This window comes from Lactuca saligna, chromosome 8 (assembly GCF_052625555.1).
Source record: "Lactuca saligna cultivar CGN05327 chromosome 8, ASM5262555v1, whole genome shotgun sequence".
NCBI lineage: Eukaryota > Viridiplantae > Streptophyta > Magnoliopsida > Asterales > Asteraceae > Lactuca > Lactuca saligna.
The window spans coordinates 76,699,143-76,721,438 of NC_136424.1; the positions used below are offsets into that span (position 1 = coordinate 76,699,143).

Sequence of the window (22,296 nt, forward strand, 5' to 3'; positions counted from 1 at the left end):
TTATAAAGATAAGCATAAAACATTGATTTATATAACAATAAAATATATAATAGTTCAATAATACAATATTTTTCTTACAAAAAATAATTAAAAAATTAAAATAATATACAATATGTGAAATAATAGAAGTTAAGAGAAGAAGAGTGAGCATGCATATTTATAGTGCTTGAATTATACATCAAGAGCTTTATTTACTTTAATATGAATACCCTTTCAAATCTACCGACTTTAGTCATCTATGATTGATCCAATAAAATCACTTAAGAGTTAAGACCTTAAAGGTAGTCCCAAAATTATTTTATACGATTTGTGTTGCCCCTATCTAGTACTCTCAAATAACAATTTGGAAGAAGAAATATTAGGCGTTGTTTGTTTTTTCAGAGGCAAAATATATGCAATCTGCAGACCACATTTGTAAACTTCTGTAACACCCCAATTTCCTAAATATGGAACTTGGGAATTGTATGCACATCATAGGGCCTACTCGACGAGTCGGTTGGTCCCAACTCGTCGTGTAGGAGTTGGTTATGATGCGCGGGTAATGAAGTCTACTCGACGAGTTGAGGTTGTTTAGTGAAAACCCTAATTTCCGGGTCTTTGCACCATATTTAAAGAACTTATCCTCCATTGTAGCCTCGCTCATCGTCTTTTCTGATGGGTTTTAGCCATAAGAACTTTCCTATGTGCGCATGCAAAACCCTAATGCTTGGATCTAGGCTTTCTAATTAAACATGCTTTGAATCAAAGACTTCTATTGGCTAATTAGGTTAAATAACAACATTGTAATAGATCTAGCACCATACCTTTGAATTCCTCGTTGATCTTGTTGTCTTGGAGCTTCTAGAGTTACAAATGTCACTCCTCTAATGGCTTACAAACACCAATAGCAAGAAGGATGATTTAGGAGAGAGGAGAGGGGAGGAATTCGGCCAGGGTATCTCTACTTTAGATGGTGTGTCGAATTCCCTCACCCCTAGGGTCTATTTATACTTGTAGACTCCTTAAGGATTACAACTTTAACCCTAATTGGATAACTTAGACTTTTAAGTTGATCCATATCCTTTCCTTGATAACCCTATGGACGATTTTGGCTTATCCAAGCCCTAGAAATCGTCCAACCTATCTTGGATAAGGATTTATAGTCTAAAGTGTAACTATCAAACAATTGACAGTTTATACCCTCTTATTTAATTAATCTCTTTAAGTCACCAAATTAATTCCAATTAATCTATGACTTATATTAATCAAATAACCATATATTATTCCTTATAGTATTTACTCTCTCTTAAGAAATCATCCATCAAGTTGCTCTGGTGAAGGCAACCCAAAAGGACCATGCACAACCGGATCAAATACTTGCATAATATAGTTGCAGCCTTAGACACTATTCCAACAATTTCATCCAGAGAAAACCCTAGAACGAGCTTTGTATCCTCTTGTGTGTATGTTTGAGAGCTTAAAAAGGTGACTTTTGGAGAGTTTTGGAATGAGACTTCAATATTTAGAAGGTTGGATCACGCAGGAGGTTATTGATCCATCATCTTCTGTGTATTGGTGAGCAAACTGAGGTATAAAGCTGATACCTTGAAATTTTTTACTTAGATCTTCTTTTGGGGGTGTTAATGGCCATTTTGGGGCATAATGGAGTCACTTTTGGGTTTGAGCTTGTCACAAGGACATGGTTTCAGATCTGGACTCATTTAGGCCCATAGAGTCATAAAACCATCAACTTTATCAAGCTTGGGCCCTTCTCCATGCCCTAAATCCCTTATTGAGCATAATTTTGGGTGTTCTAGCCTTGTGAGGCCTTGCATGCACGTAAAGTAAGCAACTTTACGTGGTAACTTCATCTAAGAGGTTAGATCTGGAGTTGCAGGACTAGAATCGACTGAAATGAGAAATAGATGATAGACTCGACAAGTTGGAGGACCCAACTCGATGAGTTGAGTCAGTTGTACCCGTCCTAAGATTCAGACTGAAATCGACGAGTAGTTGGGGCCTTCTTCGATGTTCTGGACTTTACATGGACTCGACGAGTTGGTAAGACAACTCGGCGAGTGTCCCGATATTTCTTGATTTATGAGAGTAAAGGGAACTCGACGAGTCGCATAGATGCACTCGATGAGTTGAGTAAAAATTGGGTTGTTGACTTGAGTGCGGACTTTCGTTGACTTTTAGGGTTTAGTCAACTGTGAACCTTGGAGACCATGGAAGGGTAAAATGGTCTTTTCACCCTTTCTGAGATTTAATAGAGGAGTTAGCTTAACATTTATATAATTGTTAAGTAGAGATAATTGTGATACGTGTAGGTGAATTTTAGACCAGGGGCTCGAGTTTGGGTTACGCTGCTTTATTATGCGATGTGAGTCTTCTCACTATACCTACCTAAGTGGTAATATTGTATTACCGGAGGGTCTTATTTGAGTTATCAACCGGAGGGTCTTGTATGCTTATACTAAGTTATGTGATATCATGCATTATGTCTTCGTGATTTATGTTGTATATTATTTTGTGCTTTATTGAGTTAGGACCGGAGGGTCCAACCCGAATTGTGAGACCGGAGGGTCTTCACTGAGACATATTGATCGGAGGGTCTTTATCGAGATATACCCATGAGATGCTAATGATATGTATGAGGTATTTTGGAGACCTCACTAAGCTACGTGCTTACCGTGTTGTGTGATATGTGTTTCAGGTACTTCTCAGGATCGCGGGAAGGCGTCGGCTTGATTGTACACACCTATTCAAGATTATGATTGAGGATTCAGGGATATTATTAGTTATTTATTGAGTTGTGTTTTGACAATTGATACATTGTGGGTTTTGAGAAAATGTGATATTGAGTTTTATGTGATTTAAAAATGATTTTTTTTTCGAAAAATTACAGTTTTACAACTTCTTATGATGAAGAGGTGGACTAAATGTTTGCAGTCTGCAAGAAGAAAACTGTTTGTTTTTTAACGTCTGCAGGTTGATAAAATAAACTGAAATTTAAATAAATTGATTTGAAAAATATTAATGTACAATCTATAATGTTTTTTTTTGGAAATTATATACATAAATAACATCAAATTGCCAATTTTAATCTAATCAAATTATCATTTAATGAGATAAAAAACTTTACATCAAACTGCCAATGTAATCTGATCAAAATTCCATACATACACACATATAATAATAATAATAATAATAATAATAATAATAATAATAATAATAAGAACAACAACAACAACAACAACAACAACAACAACAATAATAATAATAATAATAATAATAATAATAATAATAATAACAACAACAACAACAACAACAACAACGTTAAGCAGCATCAATTTTCACCCATCCAAATTTGTGTCAATAAGAATTGTATCACCAACTCATGTGATAACATACATATTGCATTGTTAGTGTGTTATCAACAATAAATCAATGAAAGTAGGATGTTATGAAAATAAATCCATGAAAGTAGAATGTTATAATGAAAATATGTAAATGACAAACACTAAAATATCAAAATTTATATGTAGAACATGTTTTCTTGCTAGTGAATAATATCCCCTTTGTCCCAAAGCCATATACAAATCTAATGAATTGAGTACCATGAACCGAATCAATTGATAGCATAATGTTTTGACTTTTTGTAAGAAATCCCCCTAAAAATGTAAACATAGAACATGAGATACAAACCAACAAATGATATAAAAAAAGTAATATACTTAATTAATGATATTGCCGATTGATCATCTACATATTTTGAACCCAAAAATAACCTAAACAATGAAATAAATAATCTATGGTTCTATAAACACACAAGCATTGATTAATTATTCAAACATTTGAAGATGATGGTAACATCTTTTCTGTTTGTGAAATTATACTTTATTCATCATGACAAATTGAGAGCATCTCTAACAACCTAGATATTGATCAGTTTTATGTAGTTCATACCATTATAATACATATTTTCATAGTTGAAGAATACAATTGAACCCGATCAAAAACAAAAACGAACTCCATATGAAGGAATCGAAATTTGTGGTTCGTCGATCTCATCCTAATCGAAGGAATCGAACACACCTGGCCAGGGAAGTGTAACACCCCGAATTTCAGGTATTTTCAAATTCATCCATTGGTTTTACATTATAAGTCAATTTGATCCCTAAGTCCAAGAATTATGCCTTGAAGCCCTTATGGCGTTTTTGTAATATGAGCTGGAGGAGTACACTAAGCGTACATGTGTGTACGCTGATCGTACTAGGGCGCGTCCTAGTACGCTGGGCGTACACTCACGTACACTGGACGTACTCACATCAGGAGGAAACTCTAAATTTTAGGGTTTGAAGGGTATTTAAGCATCATATTAGCTCATTTCCTTTCCACCTTTCAGCCTCCACTCCTGTAGGACGTTTTTGCAAACCCTAATCTTTGAGTGTGCATTTTGAAGCTCAAGTGTGCGCTTTTTGGTGTGTTATTGGTGTGTAAGAAGAAGAAGAAGAAGATTCTTGGAGAAGCCTTGGTGAGGGAGCAACTTGTGGATATGGGATTCTTACCTTCTTGAGAAGCTCTAGAATGTATAAAGCTTCAATCTTGCCTTGTTTTATTTTAGATCTTGCCTTGAGGAAATTATGTGTTCTTAGTCCCTTTTCTTGTGTTTATGAGTATGTGCTACTATAAGACCAAAGGATCCATCCTTTTTGAAGAAATAAGGTGCAATAAGTCATAAAAATGCTATCTTGTCCCTTTTGGTGCATGTATGAGGTCTTTAGTGGTTAAGACAAGCTAGAGCCTTGGTGTTGGGACTTATTAAGACATGCATAACCATAAAGTTGGAAACTTGATGGTTTGGAACACCTCTTTGGACCTGGATCGGAAAGTTAGATGTTGGACTGAATGAGATAAGCTCTTAATCGAAGTATTGCATTGCTACCACGTACGTCGTGTATAGGTGGTCAATGACACGATTTTGGGTCAATGTAGAGTACGTTGAGCGTACAGCTGGGTACTCCCCGCGTACTCAGCCTGATGGATTTTTGAGTTTAGGCATCAAGTTGTGGGCCACCTTTTAGGCTTGGATGCTTGGGCCCTTATTGGTCCATCTGATAATGAGTGTTTTGGGCTAGGTGATGTGTTGGACCTTGGAGCAAGGCCCAATTATGGGCCTTGAGTTATTATTTATTTTGGGCCTTTTGGATCAAGATTTGGGTCTGGGTCTTAGCCCATCTAGGGAAAGGGTAAAGTGGCCATTTACCCTAAGTATGAATTATTAGCCAAGGATTTTAATCCAGTTATTAATTGGATGATTATTTTGTTATGTTAGTGCGGGGATTTTAGTGAGCTAGCAACCGAAGGCTTTTAGTGTGATTCAACAGTGTGAGGTGAGTTTTCCTCACTATACTTTCGGGTCGAAGACACCAAGGCTGACCTATTGGTTTGATAACCTAATATTGTTGATATGTTGAGTATGGAATATATATGCATGCTACTTTTGATACGCTAGTCTAGTAGATCTGTAGGACTACCTGTGATATTGTCTGTTTATATGTATATGATATTATCTGTTATATGTCGACATATTGTGTGGGTTGGGTTGAGGGTGTACTGCTCCGTGCAGTGGCCAACAAACCCTGGAACAAACCAGATATAAACTAAGGGTCGGGGGTGGCATGCTATACTCATACTATGGGATCATGAGCATTCCAGATACGAGCTGAGGGTCGAGAAGGGCATGTCAGACTCGTACTGAAGGCTTAATGGTATTCAATCTGATGACTAATTAGGCCGGGGAGCAAGCCAGATATATGTTGTGGGCCAAGGGCAAACCAGACTTATGTTGTGGGCTCAGGGGTAATCCAACATGTTAGTTGTGGATCCATTGCATGTTGTTATTATATTATGCTATTCGTTGTGTATTGGTATTTTGGGGGAACTTATTAAGCTTTGGCCTTATAGTTATGGGTTATGTTTCAGGCGCCTCATATGACCGTGGGAAGGCAAAGGCTTGATCGTGCACCTCCTCATGTTTTGTTTTGTGATTTTGGGAAAAGTCTTATGTTAAACATATTTTGAAAACTACAATGTAAACGATTATGATTTTTGGTTGGTTTGAAAAAGTTTAAATTTCTAGGAAATTTTATAGATGTTACAGGAAGTGGCTGAAAGAAGAATGTAGCGGAGGAAAGAGACCTTGGGGCTAAATCCCGCGTCGAAATCGGACAGGATGAGGAAGACATCGACGATTTTGGTCAGGAGGTTCGTTCAGGCAACACATTTGCTTTGGAGGCGCTGATTTTGAAAGGAGCGTTTTTTTTTAAAGGTTTAGAAGACTTGTAAATACATTGGTCCATGTCTGTGCAACGAAGACCTCGCACAAACGTTTTTAGGTATACGCACTTCTGAAAAACAAACAGTCTGCGAGAGTATATTTCGTCGCGTGGCTTGTGCGGCGCAAACAGAAATGGTCATGCATATCTGCAAACAAAAAACAAACATCACCTTAATCTCTAACACAATTACGCAATGCAATGATCTCTAATTGAGCCTCATCATCAAGAAATAAGGTCAATAAAATGGAGATATGCTTAGGCTTTCATTTTTGTGAGAATTTGATCTTGTAGATGTTAAAGAACATTTTTTTGGAGCAATAAATATTCGTCCATGAAGTTTCTTTTGAAAAATAACTGGGAGCAGGGGTGTTCACAGGGTAATTTATTAGATATTAATAAAATTCTAAACTGCGAACGCGGAACAAACACCTCACTTGTACTATTTGAAACCGAGCCGAACCAACCAAATACTAGAGTAATAATAAGGTGAAAAACTGTTCATTTCACATGTATATGCTAAATGCAAACAATTCAAAATCATTCAAAATTACAAAATAATTACATATAATTGGAGGCTTCTAGCAATGAAAAGAAAAAGAGTCAACAACAACCTCCAATTATAGAACAACTCACTCAAGTGAAAAATGATCAAACATAAAATAATAAGCATCAATTATGTAACCCAAAAGCATGAAACTTTAAGAAGTTACCATCATTGAATTATATAAGCCCAAGTTCATATACACACAGTATTGCTAAGGGAATACAAAAGTGTGCGTTTGGTATACAAGAGACTCCTACTTATGCTATTAATTATAATTCATTTTGTAATACAAGTAGGTCTCTATTTTTCTATATGGTTTGTTTTATATCAACAACCAATTATTTTTGCTACACTTTGGAGAATAAACATGCATGATATTTGTCTTTTTGAACATCATTTTGATATATTGAATACGAACTTGCATTCCGGTAGAAACAAATATGAGATTTGGATAAATTTGAGGTGTTTTAGATATGATGTTGGCCTTTGCCAATTCAAAATTATGGGTGAAGCCGATGAAAGTAATAGCCCATATTGAAATCGAACTTTCCAACAAAGTTTAAGCCCAAGCCCAAGCCCAAGCCCAGATCTCACACGTGCCAAGACATGAGAACAATTCTCACGAGTTAACTTCAATCCGCCCTCCTCCGCTTTCGCCTCTCGGTTCTCAAACCCCCAAATCCGCCCCACAACATTTTCCCCAGTTTTGCTTCTGCAGCTTCCTTCTAGGCCTCTAGAGAGAGAGATAAAGAACACCATTTTCCCCGATTCTTCATAAGTTATTGATCAATCGTCATGTATCGCGCTGCTGCCTCGAAAATCAGAATCGTCAAGGTCAGTAATATCCTATCAATCTGTAGATTCGAAGGAAAAAAACCAATATTTGAAGCGATCATGTGACATATGGATTTAAATCATGCGTTTTTCTATCGTTCAATCATGCTAGAGATATATTAGGTTTCGTCGATCTGAACATAATCTCTTTGTATTCTTCCCGTAGTTTGACTATTTTTTGTGTCTGTATTTAAATCTAGTATGGAAAAAATCTAAAAGTGAAAATACTCGTTTTTTTCATTTATTAGTGCAAAAAGTTGTTGTATGATGAATAACAGAGAGGAAATTGTATGAATTTTTTTTATTAAGCTAAATGTATGAACCGAATTGCCCATATGTATATGAAGAATCACAAGGAAATTGCCATTAGAGGTGAACCAAATACCGAGATTCCTGAAATCCGAGTTTTTCTTTTTCTCCTCTTAATAGGGCCATGGGGGAAACAGGACCCTGACCAGGTTTGCAAGTTCAAGTGCAGTTGCAACCAAATCATCTTCAGGGGGTATCTTTAGTTGGTTTACAGGAGGAAGTTCTTCCAGCCTCCCTCCTCTAGACTTTCCACTTAAGGGCATTGAACTCCCATCCTCTTTACCTGATCATGTTGAAACCGGAAAGACCAAAATCACAACCCTCTCAAATGGAGTCAGAATTGCCTCTGAAACTTCAGCAGTAAGCAATTGTTTTCCCTATTTCTATTTCACCAAATCATTTTAAATTTATTATCTCATGTTGTTGCCTGATTATTGGAACAGAATCCTGCAGCTTCCATTGGGTTGTATGTGAACTCTGGCTCAATGTATGAAACACCAATTTCATTTGGAGCCACACATCTTCTAGAACGTATGGCTTTCAAAAGCACAGCTAACAGAAGCCACTTGAGAGTTGTGAGAGAAGTGGAAGCCATTGGTGGCAATGTTACAGCTTCTGCTTCGAGGGAGCAAATGGGTTACACTTATGATGCTTTAAAGACTTATCTTCCTCAAATGGTGGAGTTACTTGTTGACTCTGCAAGGAATCAAGTTTTCTTGGATTGGGAAGTCAAAGAGCAGGTGTTTGTTTGCCTATTTTCCTTTCTTTCTACTTCCTTTCTTGGGTTTTCTTTTCGATAAAGTTTATATCATATTGTTTTTCAGATCCAGAAAGTGAAAGCTGAGATCAGTGAATATGCTAACAATCCAGAAACCTTGCTGTTAGAGGCAATTCATTCTGCTGGATATTCTGGTGCTTTAGCCAATCCTCTTCTTGCATCCGAAGGCTCATTAAACAGATTAAACAGTTCCATTTTGGAAGAATTTGTAGCTGTAAGTCATACACATAGATTTAGTGACTATTTCTTTTTTCATTTTTTTAGCTTAATGGGATTCTTTGTATTCTATATTATTTGCCTTTTATATTGTTTGAATATTTCAGGCAAACTACACTGCTCCTAGGATTGTACTTGCTGCATCAGGTGTTGAACATGAGGAATTGTTGAAATATGCAGAGCCTCTTCTGTCTGATTTGCCAGGTGGCGCACTCGTTGAGGAGCCAAAGTCGGTTTATGTTGGAGGTGATCATCGTGTTATGGCTGATACAGGGGTGTGTTTTTATGTTCTGTAAACTCTCCCTCACAATATATTTACTCTTTCTTCATTTGTTTTTGTCTTGTTGTATTTACCAAATTGCCCTTGGTTATCAGAGAACTAGTTTTGCTCTTGCTTTTGAACTTCCTGGTGGCTGGCTTAATGTCAAGGATGCCATGACCTTAACAGTTCTTCAGGTATTTTGTTTCAACTTCCAGTAAATACATATTTATTTTAATTTAATAATTTATGATCACCTTTTTATGTTATTTATTTATTCATTGTCAGATGCTAATGGGAGGAGGTGGATCTTTTTCAGCTGGGGGTCCTGGAAAAGGGATGTACTCACGACTTTGTAAGTTATTCTATTCGTGATATATTTGATTATTACAATAAATAAAAAAAGTAACCTGATATTCATTCATTCATTCATTTTTTTTTTTTTTTGAAATTATTGTTGTGCAGATCTTCGTGTGTTGAATGAGTACCCAGATATTCATTCATTTTCAGCATTCAACTCTATCTACAACAACACTGCCATTTTTGGAATCCAAGCTACCACTGTAAGATCATATTTCTTTCAGAGTATTTATTTTATGTTTTAATCACCTGATATATTTTTTTTTATCACACTTTGTTATAGAGCTCTGAGTTTGCATCAAAAGCCATTGATGTAGCAGCTAAAGAGCTTATTGCAGTTGCCACTAATGGAGAAGGTTTGCTTTTTGACATACCCTTTTGCTATCTAATCTTTTTTTTTTTTGCTAATTTTTTTTTTTTGTGTTTTTTTTCAGTGAACCATGTACAGCTGGATCGTGCTAAACAGTCAACCAAATCCGCCATTTTAATGAACTTGGAATCAAGAGTATGTAAAATGATAGATTACTAGAAAATTAAAATTATGATTTAACAGCTAAGATATGATTAATTGAGTTTAATTTGGTTAATATGATTTATGTGTGACAGATGGTTGCTTCAGAAGATATAGGCAGACAGATATTGACATATGGAGAGAGGTACACATAGCTTTTTCATAATTAATAATCATTAATTATTATGTTTGTTTACAAATTACGTTATCTTTCTGTTTTTTTTTTTTTTTTATAACAGGAAACCAGTGGAGTTTTTCTTGAAGGCTGTGGATGAAGTGTCGGCAAAAGACATTGCTTCCATTACACAAAGGCTTCTTTCTTCTCCACTCACAATGGCTTCTCATGGAGATGGTTAGTTAAAAATTAAAAAAAAAAAAAATTATTATTATTATTATTATGTAATTAATTTTTGAATGTTTTGTGGCAGTTATAAACGTACCGACGTATGACTCGGTTAGCAGCAAATTCCATTAATTGGGTGAAAGGGACAAAATCTAATCAGGTAGATTTGGTTTTGTTGCTTTTTGTTATTGTTATTTTTAGATACAAACGAAAAGGAAAATAATTTTCAAGGCTATTATGTAATGGCAATTGCAATCCATCATATTTTTGAGATCTTGTATTTCATTTCTTGTAAAAGTTTTGGAGTTGGGCCTTCAAACTTTGTAACTGTTGCTTTCTGAATATACGGTTTTTTGGATATTACAATTTTCAACTTACATTTTTTAAGGACTCGAGCGTCTCCAGTTACAAAATTTGTCTTCAGAAGAAAAATGATTTGTTTTTTTACCCGAACAAACTATTATGTTCAGAATATAAATTAGTTTTTTATTTAAAAGAAAATATAACCCTAGTTTTAAATTTCTTGTTGTATGAATATAGACATGATATGTTTTTAGATAGCAACTTAAGAGTTTGTTTGGTATGAATAGACGAATACGAATGAATGGAACGAAATTAATTGACAACCGATGAAAATACCTACAACAGACAGACACAAAGTACATGTGACACGTTCTTTGCATGCAAGTGAAAGTCAAATATTAACAACAAATGTCATTACATGGAAAACCTATCTCAGCAACAAATATCAATTAACATACAAATGAAAGTCAAATATCAACAAATATAATGGACACTATTTGAAGTTGGGACTACAAATTGATTAATTGATATTACAGATAAGCAAAACCGTGCCTACCAATTGTGAAACCTAATATTCCAAAAATTCTAAAGGATAGCTACAAAATGCAAAAGAATTATTAATCGATTACAGAAAAATATGACTATGGATCAGAACAAAAGGTCAACATATACTTCATTTCTTATATATTTTTAGGCCTTAGCACACATATAAATGAAGACTATTTCTCTTTTTTAATTAAAAAGGGAACTCAACATCAATGGACAAAGAGTACTTGCAGGGTTATTTATTTTTTGTAAAATGCATCAACCAAGCGGTTTTTATTTTCTTTTTAAAATTAAAATTTAAGAAGGGCAATGTAACGTAAAAAAGATGTGTTCTGTTAGATTGGTTGGAAATTGTTTTACCATGTTTTTGGTCTGTCACACCAACGTCAATATGTCATTTCATTTTTCCTCATCGTTCTTCCACCCCACAAAAGTGATGGGAAATGGTTTTACCACACCATCTCTCACTCCTTTGCTTCTCTCATTTTTTTAAAAATTCATATTTCATTGAGGCTTATTACATAAAGAGTCTATGAGTATTGTGGACAACATGCTGCAACATGTTTCTAAGAACACTTAACTAAAATAAAAGTTTCGTATCATACCAGTGTCATGTGGATCTTCTCGCTAGGCATGTGAAAATACAACCTGTTACAATGAATTCTCCAATCTTAAAAAAAAGAGGAAAATATATTTTCGTAATTTTTGATTTTTGAAAAATTAAAATTCAATGAAATCAAAAATGTTTTTGGATTTTTGTATTTTATAAAGAAAAAATGAAAATAAAAAAAAATGTTTTTGGATTTTTGACTCTTATAAATAAAAGACAAAAATATATTTTTTTTTGAAATTTTGACTTTTATAAAGAAAAGACGAAAATAAGAAAATCTTTTTAGATTTTTGAATTTTATAAAGAAAAGACGGAAATAAGAAAAATGTATCACCAACATTGGTTATTTGTTATTGATAACAAATATTTCGCATACTTTCCCATAACAAAGAGATTTTCTCTTAACGAGTGCTCACTAGAACTATGCACTTCCCTTGATAAAGTCTTTCCATTCGTTGGGGGTGAACTTGTGCGGAACGAAAATGAGAATTGATAATATATTTCAGATGCGAACCAATACTTTCCCATAACCATAGAGGTTTCCCATAAACGAGAGCTCACCAGAAGTATGCGCTTCCCATTGAGAAACTCTTTCCATTTGTTTGATGTGAAGAAACTCTTGTATTCAATTCTCTCTAAATCAAGTTGAGGGGGAGTTGTTGATTTCGTATGCATCTGTTGAGGGGGAGTTGTTGACTTTTCAAGCTGGTGTTGAGGGGGAGCACCAGACAACGAATCCATTGGTTAAGGGGGAGCTAAGTGGAACAAATCATGATGATAGTGATGCTCAAGGTAATGAATTTTATGATTTTAATGACAATATTTCTATTTCAGACGAATTGTCAGAAAGCAGAAGAGACATTTAAGAATGCGCATTTGGAGTTTGATCCTACATTTCCTTCTATGGAGAAATGGACAAAGGATCATCCCAAAGAGCAAATTCTTGGTGGTCCAAGTTCGGGTGTTATAACATGAGCACAGGTTCGAGCCAGGAATGAGGTTCCAAATGCTCATCAGAAATTCTAAATGTTTAATGTCTTTATTTCAAAAGTGGAACCAAAAACAATCAAGAATGCATTAGAACGTATGGGTTGTTGCGATGCACTCCGAGTTGGTTGAGTTCGAACGAAACAAAGTTTGGAGGCTAATTCCTAAACCTGATGATGTTTTGATTGCTAGTCTTTAAATGAATTTTTAAAAATAAAATGGACAAAAAATGTAATATTATACGAAACAAACCTAGATTAGTCATAAAAGGTTATTGTCAACAAGAGAGAATTGATTATGAAGAAAACTTTGCCCCTGTCGCAAGACTCTAGACTGTACGGTTTTTTTTAGCTTATACAGTTCATAAGAATTTCAACATCTACTAGATGGATGTAAAGTGCACATTTCTTAATGGTGTTCTTGAAGAGACGGTCTATATCAAACAACCACCTGGATTCGTAAATGATAAGTATCATGATCATTGCTCTATCCTTGACAAAGCAGTTTATGGGTTAAAATAAGCACCTCGTGCTTGGTATGCGACGCTTACCAATTTTTGAAAATCGCTAAATTTAAGCAAGGATCAGTTGATCCCACTTTATTTCTTATGAAAGTAGGGGATCACCTAATGTTTGTTCAAATTTATGTCGATGACATTATATTTAGTTCTACTGACCATTCGTTATCAAAGGAGTTTGAAGAACTTATGAAGAGTCAATTTAAAATGAGCATGATGGGGAAAATCAATCATTTCTTGAGTTTGCACATTCATTAGAGCAGGGAAGGATTTTTTCATTAATCAAGAAAATTATACACGAAACCTGCTTGAAAGATTTGGAATGACGAATTTCTCGAAAGCTAAAGTTCCCATGGTAGTCGCCACTCGCTTAGGCCCTTTGTTGGATAAGCTTGTTGTTGATCTCAAAACATATAGAAGCATGATCGGTTCGCTATTGTATTTAACTGCAAGTCGACCTGATATAATGTTTTCTGTGTGCAATTGTGCCAGGTATCAAGCTAATCCAAGAGAACCCCATCTTACAGTGGTGAAAAATATTTTTCGTTATCTTCATGACATAACGACTCTTGGATTGTGGTTACCGTCGAATACATGATTCTTTATTCAAACTTTATCAAATGCTGATCTAGAAGGTTGTCGATTATATCGAAAAATCACTACAGGAGGATGTCAATTCTTAGATGGGAAACTCATGAATTGGTAGTCGAAAAAGCAGACACGTGTATCGATTTCGAAAGTTGAGGCTAAATACATTGCTGGTACGCGTTGTACTTCTCAAGTGATCTGGATCCAAAGTCAACTATGTGACTATGCGATTAACATGAAGAAAATTACATTATATTACGATTCTCAAAGGGAAATTTGTATGTCATAATCCAGTTCAACATTCTAAAACTAAGCATATTGCACTTCGATACAACTTCATTAAAGATCATGTTGAAGATGAGAATATTGAAGTTCATTTCGCTAAAATAACTGATCAAATTGCTGATATTTTTGGAAAACCATTGGACGAAAAATCATTTTTAAGAATTTTAAATGGGTTGAGAATGATGGAAACTTGTTATGTTCTTAATTCTATCTAATTTTTCTTGAATTTAAGAAACGAAATTTATGGAATAACTTTCCCTAATTGGACTAATTTTCGTTACTTGTCAAACTTTTATTTAGAGGTTACTGTTCATATTAAGTGTTTGACTCACTTCGCATTCGACTTTATCTCTGATTCGTTCAACACAAGTTCATGCCTAGCGAATGGAAATAGTTTCTCAATGGCAAGCATATACTTCTGGTGAACGCTCGTTAATGGGAAATCTCTTGGGTTATGAGAAAGTTTTGGTTCACATGCGAAATATTTGTTATCAATAAAAAATAACCAATGTTGGTGATATCATTTTCTTATTTTTATTTTTTCTTTATAAAATTCAAAAATCCAAAATGTTTTTTTTTTTATTTTCGTCTTTTCTTTATAAAATTCAAAAATCCATAAAGATTTTTTTTTATTTTTTGTCTTTTCTTTATAAAAGTCAAAAATCCATAAAAAATTATCTTATTTTTGTCTTTTATTTATAAGAGTCAAAAATCCAAAACGATTTTCTTATTTTCGTTTTCTTTATAAAATACAAAAATCCAAAAAGAATTTTGTTTTCATTGAATTTTAATTTTTCAAAAATCAAAAAATACAAAATTTATTTTCCTTATTTTCTTTTAAGATTGGTGAAATTAATTGTATCAACGTGTTGCACTTTCACATGCCTAACAAGAAGATCCACATGATATTGATATGATACAAAATTTTTGTATTAGTTAAGTGTCCCTAGAAACATGCTGCAACATGTTGTCCACAAACTTTATAAACTCTTTGTGTACGAAGCCTTAATGAAAATTTTATTACGAAAATTTCTTCCCAATTAGGCTATATTCACAATAGTTGAAGAGCTATCTTTCTCTTCTCATTTTAAGTAAAGAAATTTCTGCTATGTCAAATTTTTCGTAGAGGCACAATGAGTTTTCGCATCCAATCTTTTTTCATCCAAAATTTCTAACATAATCACACACGATGACACATGCCCAAGACATCTTTGGTCGAAACCACCCAGGATATAGGTATGTCACAAATATGTGTTTATGATCCTACATGATATTTCCGTGATCAAGGTGAGACCCAACAAACCAAAACTGAATGAATTGATGGTGAACATTTATTGTTCAAGATTCTAACGAAACTCTTGTTACTATTTTCGATGTTCAAAATCTCATTTTCATTTCCTTTGCATGATCTCGATGAAATGTACCCATCCCAAGTCATTTCTTCCCAATAAATGCAAATTTTATTATTTTAATGAAATGAGATTTCCGTATGAACATTTTTCTATCTCCTTCGTTACTTTAAATCTGACTTGTTCTTGGTTGCACTGGTCATACAAGTATTTTCGCACAATTATTTTCACTTATGTCAAGTTGCAAATTTGTGGGAAAATGAAGCCACCTATGAATCATATTAAAAGAGGCCCTTCATTACTTCTTAATGAATATTCGATTGTAATTTACGGGAAATCACACAAGCAATTCGACATTTCTCATCATGACAAATGAAGCGTATCTTTGCCCGAGATCTATTTGCTTTTATATCAAAGATTCTTTGATGTCACTATGTCCAAAATTTTCTTAACTTGATTCTATCTTTTCTTTTGGCACATAAATCCTCGAGATCATGGATATTACTAACTCAGACCTAGATTTTATAAGTATGGAAAATGATTTCGCTTACCATTCCCATAAGTGAATGAACCTTACCTCTATACCGACGATTGGTTCTTGATTAGTATCGAAATATATGACGGTTCAACTTTTTTTTGGGAGAGGTGAAACATCCGTTGGATGGGAAGGTTCAATATTTAATCGTGGCTCAAGACAAAAAGTGATCATCACTTTTACACGTGGCAGTTGTCGGTTAATTAACCCACTTTACATGTGGCTTTCTCCAATTAGACAACGTTTGAATCCAAATTTGACGCCTTGTTATTTAAGGGAGATGCATCATTCGGTTTTCATTTTTACGTTCCTAGAATTAACGCAAAAACCCTAAGTTTATCTTTGTAAATTCCATCGCCAATTCTCTTTAAAATTGTTCATCATGGTTGCAGAACCAAATGTTATTGATCAATTCAACACCAACGATGAAGAAATTTTGCAACCCGCTATGAAGATTCAACAAAATAATATTTGGTTCAATCCATTTGATCAACGATTATCCAGATGAGTTGAAAATGTTGGTTCAAGTGATGAACGACTTTGTTCTCACTTATGCTTTAACTATTTCGTTTGCCATTTCGATGAAGTGGTTATCTTTGGCTGCTTCTAGTACTGTTTACAACAGGACGACTGAACTCGTTACGTTCCAGTTAACATCAAACAAGACTAAGCGATTAACGAATAAGCAATTTTCCCAAATTCTGAAGTTACCCTTTGCAGGAGAGTTTGATGAAGCTACAAGTGACTAGGTGATTAATATGTTTCATTAAATGGGGCATCAATCAACTCTTTCAGTTATCAGTCACTTCAAGAAATCAAATCTTCTAGGCATTTAGAGTTTTTCTTTGGAATTACTCTACGATTTTTAACAAGCAGGAGTTTAGGTTAGGATAAAGCGAAAATCAAGTTCTATTTGATAATAACTGGTTCGTATTATGGCCTGAATGTTGATTACGCATCATCACTTTGGGTTGAATTTGGTAATTCAATTTCTCATTCGAAGATGACCATAGAAGTTTCGAGTGCTAGGTTTTGGAGCTTGATTTTGAATGAAGTATATTCTCAAGAAGGTATTCCTTTCCCTTATGATGATGAAGTTGCTACTTTTTCTCCAATGATAATCTGCAAGTCTACTATTTGATGATCCTACTATTTTTCATATGGTTGGTCGAACTAATTTGATGCCCAATCTGGTGTCTCACAAAAACAAGCTATTAATCGCATATAAAGACTCAATGGATCCCACTCCTACTAGGATTCTTCCTAAGGCAGTCACTTTTGAAGCTACTGAGGGATCGTCTAAAGTAGCTAAAGACACGAAAAAAAAAAAAGAAATAGGCTGCGAAACCTAAGGCGGTTGAGGAAGAAGTGATTAAGAAAAATAGGCCTACAAAGTCAGGGAAGGCTATTCTCAAGAAGACAAATAAAAATGCTCATGAGAAACAACCAAGGGTGCCACTGGAGAAACAAGTTGAGAAAGATGTTAAGGAGATCTCCTGTTGATGACACCACCACTCAAAAAACCATTCCTAAAAAGGTTGTTTCAAAGAAGTCTAAGAAACTGCAGCTGAAAGTGACCAAACGTGGGGTTATGTTTACGGAAGTTTTGACTCCTGATTCTCTAGCTTCTAAGAAGCAAAGGCATTAGAAGTTTTTCAAAAGTTGAAGGTGTTTAAGCCTTCGATTGAAGATACATACATGGTGAAAGTTACAGTGGAAATAGATAATGATAGTGAAGAAACAGAGGATGCAACATATGGTTCATTTCGTATTTCACATAGGAAGGATACCTCAGTCAAATAGACTTTCAGGGAGACAAGTACTCCTGATGTCAATGCTAATATATTTGATATGGACGCAAACATCAATTCTAGTGAATATCAAAGTAACTCATTCCCTGAGAAGACGAAAGTCATACCACCTGAGGTTTCGCATTCCAAGTCCAATATAGAGGAAGACGAAACCTCAAACATCAATGCGAACTTCTCTAATAAGGACGTACATGTTAACATGGGTAAAGGGAGGACCACTATCGTAACTTCAACCATTGATACCACAACCATCGAAACCACTGATATACTGCCACCTACATCACTACCAACTACCTCGATGGTTCTTCCTACTTCCACTTCTTGGGTTTCTTAAACATTTGCTAAAGTGATGCAAGAGCCAATTACATCTTTATTTTCATCTCAGTCAACTGATGCTGACCAAGTTGTTCATGAAGAAGAAAATTATGATGATGTGATGGTTGCCTTTGCTGATTTGCAGTTTAATCCAGAGGAAGATGATGTGCCTGATAATGCAATAATGTCGGGTAAACGATTCAAAATTCTAAACTCCAAGCTAAATTCGATTTTACAATTCTTGAATGATAGTGCTTGAAAGTCATCTGTTAATGGTGTTGAGGTTGAAAACCTCTTAAAAGCTCAAGAGTCTCGCACGTAAACCCTTAATGAAGATGGTGATAAAAGAATATATGAGACATTGGGTACTCACTCTCGTTTTTTTGATTATGAGCTTTCGAAATTACGTGATACTGCTCGTGAGCGTAAAAGCAAGTAAGAAAACGACGATCTATATAACATCTGTTTTTTAGCTCAATATATGTCCATAATGATATAGAGAGAATTGAGTACAAGAGTGTTCATACGAAAGTTCTTACTCTAACCTTTAAGTATTTACCCTATTTATAGGGTATTCACGGACCAAAAAATACAAGGACTAAACATGATATGTGACTTTCTTATGCATTGTAAATACATTAAGATAACAAATGTCCTTAGACTTTCGCTATTTACAGACACAAAGACAAAGACACTATAATTTGACCTTCACAACAACTTTCGACCTAACATATATATATATATATATATATATATATAGTCTTGTAAAACTCGCCGAGTTGGCCGATTACTCGGTCGAGTACTCCTTACTCGATCCCTTACTGATAAGAGTTACAGAATCCAAGTACTCCCGGATCGGTTCCTTACTGAAACAAGCATTGTTGTAAAACTCGACCAACTCGGTGATTAATATGTATAATATACTTGATGATTTTAATATTTTTTTATATAATTTTTCGTTAAATTTACAATGTATAAGAAATTTTTTAATAAAAAAAACCATGAAGATACACCACACGCGGATGTGGTCTTCACCGCACACTGCTCCTGCACAATGGTGCACAATCCCAGGTGCGGTGGGTGCACTCCAACCGGCCTAAGAATAGGATTTCTTGAGATATTACCAACTACCAAACACTAGAGAGGACATTAGCTTGTTATTAGAGCAAGTATGAAAATTTACCTGGTTTTGAAATAACAATTTTTTATAAATATATTTGTGTATTTTTGTATTTTATTGATCTTGTCATTACTGATGCATATCAAACTGAGTTCAGCTGCAAGTTTATGATACCATGCATCCAATCATCAATCAAGTAAACAACCACAAGCAAAAGGAAAAAAAAAAAAAAAAAAGGCTGAAGCACGAAATGACTTATTCAAATAACAACAAAACACGAGCCACAAAATAAATATATACACACCCATTCATTCCATGAGGATGCCAAGAAAGCATCCACGTCTTTTTTTTTTTTTTTTCTTCCATCATTATTATTTCCTCATCTCCTCCTGTCTTGAACCAAAACCAACCCCACGATTCACAGAACCACAGAAAACACCTCTCTCACTATTTCCACTTTAATCCCTCTCTAAACTTGACTAAAGCAAAAACTAACAAGCAGATGTCTCTGTTATTAGTTTCAAACTAACAGGAACTGTTGTCACACCTCTTGAATTTGAAACCTTCAAAGACGCAAAGATACACGATAACTTTGCTATCATCAAACCACTCCTTGCCACTCTAACTCCCACTTCTTTCCCTCTTGACGGACTCCGGTACCCCTCCAAATCCGCTTTCGTTATCAGCACCGCATCCCCTGAACCCGAGGGCGTTTTTGACATTTTACTCCTGCGCCACTCACCATACTCTTGAACCGCCTATCAAAAACAAACACCCATATTAAGTGCTTAATCCATTAAGTCAAAAAAAGAAACAAACAACAGAAGCTTACCTTCCATTGAGATGGTGCCAAGAGGACTCTAGGCCGCCTACACCGCACGTATTCCAAAGCAGAAGCTGGGGTCATCTGCTTGTATTCAACCTGGAAAATCAAAAAATGTTATGTTAGACAATGAACTCATCTATACACAAATTTTCAACTAAATATCTTCTTCTGATTTCTGATGCACAAAATTTTATTTATGTAAAGAGTAAGAATTCAGGATACCAAGTAACAAAGAACAATTGTGGTGCTTCTTCCTCTCCCTGCTTTGCAGTGTACATAAGTGGTTCTACCATGGCTTGCATTCTCTGTGTAACCGAATAAAACCAAAGGTCAAATATTATATGCAAAACTAGTGCCAAATACAGAATATCGTTGTTAAAAGGTGAGTGATATGGTTTTAAATTTACTCACTGTGAATGAAATTTACTGCTCGGTCGATGTCAATAAATGAAGGGGCAAATAGGTAATCTCTTGTGGGGATGACAAGATGCTCTATGTCATAAGCCTGGAAAATTACAGAACAGTGAGATAATTGGATAACAATATGGTTACTGAAAGATTGAGAATTGTATAAAATGGTAACTTACGCGATATAAAGAAGTGGGAACAAGAGTTTCATATGGCTCGTTGAGAGTGATGACACCACCGACATCAAGTTGCTTCAATCGAGGGACATCTTTTGGAAATGGAACAGCACCCAGAAGAAGAAACTGGTTGATTGAGAAAAAAAAAAAAAAAAGAACAAAAGAATTAGATTGCACCATGAACAAGAAACAAGATAGTTGAGTATCGATTTTGGTTAGCTTTGGGTTAAATAACAAGTTTCCCCAACTGGTCAACTATTAGAAAGTCAACCGATATTTTGCACAGCGGAAATCTTTCCAATGATCCATTACCATGAATACGATAATTAAATCGACCAGATTTGGTTTTAATTGAGATTACTGACAAAGTTATTCAATCTTCAACTACCAAAAGAAACCTAACAGAGGATTTGGAGAACATATGGTTGTCGAGATCATGAAGCATAGCAGGACACATCAATTAGCGTAAATAAAAGGACAATAATAGATGGAAATCGAGTATATATACCTGATCAACTTGATCCCACCACCTGAACTCGGCTTGAATTTTGTTACGGAAAACATTGTACAGAAGCGTAGGGTAAAACAGGATCCGGGCACCGGCTCCGACTAACGCTCTCTTCGCATCAACCGCGACAATCTGCCGTCTAGAATCATACTCGACGGTATGATTAATGATTTTCAAATCGGAAGAATCATCCAAATCCTCGATCTTCATGTCACTGATCGCAACCAAACTTCAAATAAAACCAAAACCCTAACTCCTTCAGTACCGATCAAGATCGCTTCAAGCAAATAACGAGACGTAATTGCAGTGTCTCAAGATACAAGCTCAAGTCCGGTATCCAACATCTTTGATCGAGACTGATTTTGATTTTCAGGTATAAACTGGGAAAAGGGTATTCTCAATTGGGATGATAGGATTGATTCAAAGCGAAAAAAGAGAGGGAATATGTTGTTAGAATTCGAAGAAACGTCGAATCTTTTTGCGAAAATTTACAGAGAAGAGGATCAGTGTTTAAGGGAGGAATCGAGAAAAGGGGGGAATCGGATCGAATGGTTTGCGAGGTATGAAAAAAGGGAAGGAAATCGAAGGTGGTGATATTCAATATCTTCAAGGAATTATGTCAATGTGATGGTGACCCTACGCAATGTCTATTCTATATTTTTATAATTCTAAAGGGTTCTCCTATATACACGAATAAATTCGTGTACTGCATAAAAGTCATCATAAAAGCATAAGTTATCTGTCTAATCCATTACATTTGTCCAATATTTTCATTTAATACCCCTATAACTTATAAAAATAATATATATTACCCCTTTAAGTTTCAAATTTTTTTACTTTAAATTTTTTTTTTGATTTTTTTAATAATATATTCAAAACATAAGTTTTAACCAAATTTTCTCACACACATATATTTAAAACATATGTTTGTAATG

General features: G+C 34.9%; 2 protein-coding genes across 2 annotated transcripts; one reads left to right on the top strand and one right to left on the bottom strand.

Annotated features, from left to right (window-relative positions):
- Positions 1–7,501: 7,501 nt before the first annotated feature.
- LOC145011090 (mitochondrial-processing peptidase subunit alpha-like) lies at positions 7,502–10,837 on the top strand. The gene is made up of 13 exons (XM_078969719.1): positions 7,502–7,701; positions 8,131–8,370; positions 8,454–8,750; positions 8,835–9,002; positions 9,112–9,279; positions 9,380–9,460; positions 9,552–9,618; positions 9,729–9,826; positions 9,907–9,979; positions 10,058–10,128; positions 10,230–10,279; positions 10,374–10,486; positions 10,563–10,837. The coding sequence occupies exons 1-13, from the start codon at positions 7,663–7,665 to the stop codon at positions 10,607–10,609; spliced, it is 1,512 nt and encodes a 503-aa protein (XP_078825845.1). The 5' UTR covers positions 7,502–7,662; the 3' UTR covers positions 10,610–10,837.
- Positions 10,838–19,682: 8,845 nt separating this feature from the next.
- LOC145011433 (phosphatidylglycerophosphate phosphatase PTPMT2-like) lies at positions 19,683–21,920 on the bottom strand. The gene is made up of 6 exons (XM_078970153.1): positions 21,362–21,920; positions 20,857–20,979; positions 20,681–20,774; positions 20,492–20,574; positions 20,276–20,365; positions 19,683–20,201 (listed from the first exon to the last, which is right to left on the bottom strand). Exons 1-6 carry the CDS (start codon positions 21,569–21,571, stop codon positions 19,935–19,937), a joined length of 867 nt encoding a protein of 288 aa, XP_078826279.1. The 5' UTR covers positions 21,572–21,920; the 3' UTR covers positions 19,683–19,934.
- Positions 21,921–22,296: the final 376 nt, after the last annotated feature.